The sequence below is a fragment of the Trichechus manatus genome, unplaced genomic scaffold, assembly GCF_000243295.1.
Source record: "Trichechus manatus latirostris isolate Lorelei unplaced genomic scaffold, TriManLat1.0 scaffold01123, whole genome shotgun sequence".
NCBI classification, from domain to species: Eukaryota; Metazoa; Chordata; class Mammalia; order Sirenia; family Trichechidae; genus Trichechus; species Trichechus manatus.
The window spans coordinates 4,689-6,555 of record NW_004445059.1 but is presented as its reverse complement, the minus strand read 5'-3'; the positions used below and the strand labels follow the sequence as shown (position 1 = coordinate 6,555).

The 1,867-nt window shown below is 42.5% G+C and overlaps 1 protein-coding gene across 1 annotated transcript in view; it reads right to left on the bottom strand.

The window, feature by feature from the left end:
- Positions 1–68: 68 nt before the first annotated feature.
- LOC101357537 (anaphase-promoting complex subunit 5-like) overlaps positions 69–1,867 on the bottom strand; it is a 6,469-nt gene continuing 4,670 nt past the window's right edge. The window contains exon 3 of the mRNA XM_004391145.3: positions 69–913. Coding sequence (XP_004391202.3) covers positions 722–913 — 192 coding nt within the window. The 3' untranslated portion in view covers positions 69–721. The remainder of the gene's footprint in view (positions 914–1,867) is intronic.

Below are 1,867 nucleotides of genomic sequence, written 5' to 3'. Positions count from 1 at the left end.
ACGGAAGCAGACTGCCACATCTTTCTCCCATGGAGGAGCTGTTGAGTTCAAACCACTGACCTTTCCGTTAGCAGCCAAGCACTTAACCACTGTGCCACCAGAGTTCCTTTGCCTCTATAACTAGGTAATAATTGACCCATGTTCCTATTTTTATTCATTACAAACACAGGCATATCTGAGCAATGGAATAAACCAGAGTCTCCTCACTGACCTGCCTGAATTCCATCCAAAAGCAAAAATGAGGCTGTTAGTAAGCCCATGCAGTCTTCCATCCAGTCAAGGCACAACTTCCTCTCAGCTTTTTGAAATACTGAAAATAGCTGTTGCACCCCCATTATTACCTCCAAAAAATCCTTTTGGGATTCTCTGGCCTAATGATCTAATTTCGTTTTAATTCGATGACTGTTCTTAGAAGCAATGACAGAATGAGGCCATGCACAAAGACTGTGATCCCAAATAGTGACGCCAGGGGGCAGACTATTTAGGCAGAAGATTTTGATTCACTTTTGTCCCAGCACAAAAAAGTTCCCTCTTTGCAAGTTACTGACAAGTCCAGGTTGAAGAGTCTCTTTTTGTCTATCTGTCCTTCCTTCCTCCCTCCCTCCCTCCTTTCATTCCTTCCCTTCCTTTTTTCTTTCTTTTTTTTCCTTTTAATACCTCATGACGTTTGCAAGTTAATGTCTTCAATGTCGGCATGGACAAAAGTCTATAAACTTACTTACTAGTGACCAAAGCGGCAGTGCAGGGCGGCCAGGTTCAGCGCCGCGTATCGCAAGCTCCGGCCGTAGCCCTCTTCCCCGTTACTTTTGCTCTCCGCTCCGGTAAGAATCAGGCGGTCAAAATAGTGAAGGAGGCTGTGCGTTGAACTAAAAACATCTTGGACCCGGAGATTGTTTAAGTAGCTGAGATAATGCTAAAACAAGAGACAATCGTGCGCGCTTGAAAGAAATCAGGTTACTGGCAGGTAGACAACTCAGCATAGGTTGCTAAGCCCCTGGGGCCCTTAGGAACAATTTCATATGTTCCTCTTCCTCTTGTGGAAGACTACTACAAACAACACCTTTCGAACAGGATGGTCACACGTGGGCCATACACTCCCCTACACGGGGAGCAGGGTTAAGTTCAAGGTAAACTGGCTTGGCACAGTTCCCTCTAGAGGGAGTCTCCAAATGAACAATGTGAGTTTGGTTAGAAAGCGTGTCAGCTGTATCCTAAATATGCACACACTATGCCACTAGTCACGCCAGGACCCGTGGGTGATCATGTGAGGGTAGAGACGGAACTCACTTCGCTTGGATATTAAGGTATTAGTTTAGGTATTTATTTTAAAATATTTAAACCTGAATTCATATACAAATTATGAAATTAATCTTTCTAAACGTCCAAGTTAAAGCACAGTGAAACTTCTACTCACTTACGAAGTTAATTATCTTCTATTTTGGAACTATTCTCATTTTGTTTGAACCAATGAATTAAGCTTTCTTCCAAATGCAGCAATGCCAGTTACTAAAAAGCAAAACAGATCTATTTCTACATGTGGGTAAAGTCAGATGTCAAATCCAGGCACTACTAAGAAAGTCTTCAGAGTTAAAAAAAAACAAAAAAACAAAAAAACAGTAAGGAATGGAGTTACTGGAAGAAACTCTGTCAAAAGAGGAGGGCAGAAAAGAATAGTTTGGCTCCAAACCTGCTTTTCAGATCAGCCTACTCTATCATCTCCTGTCCGTAATTAGCAACATCAGAGAGATGATGAATGAAACAGAATGTCAATAATCTAAGAAACTCCCTAGGGCCCCAGGCGCTTAGCAACCTGTGCCAAGTTGTCTACCTGCCAATAACATGATTTCTTTCAAGCGCCCAGATGAAC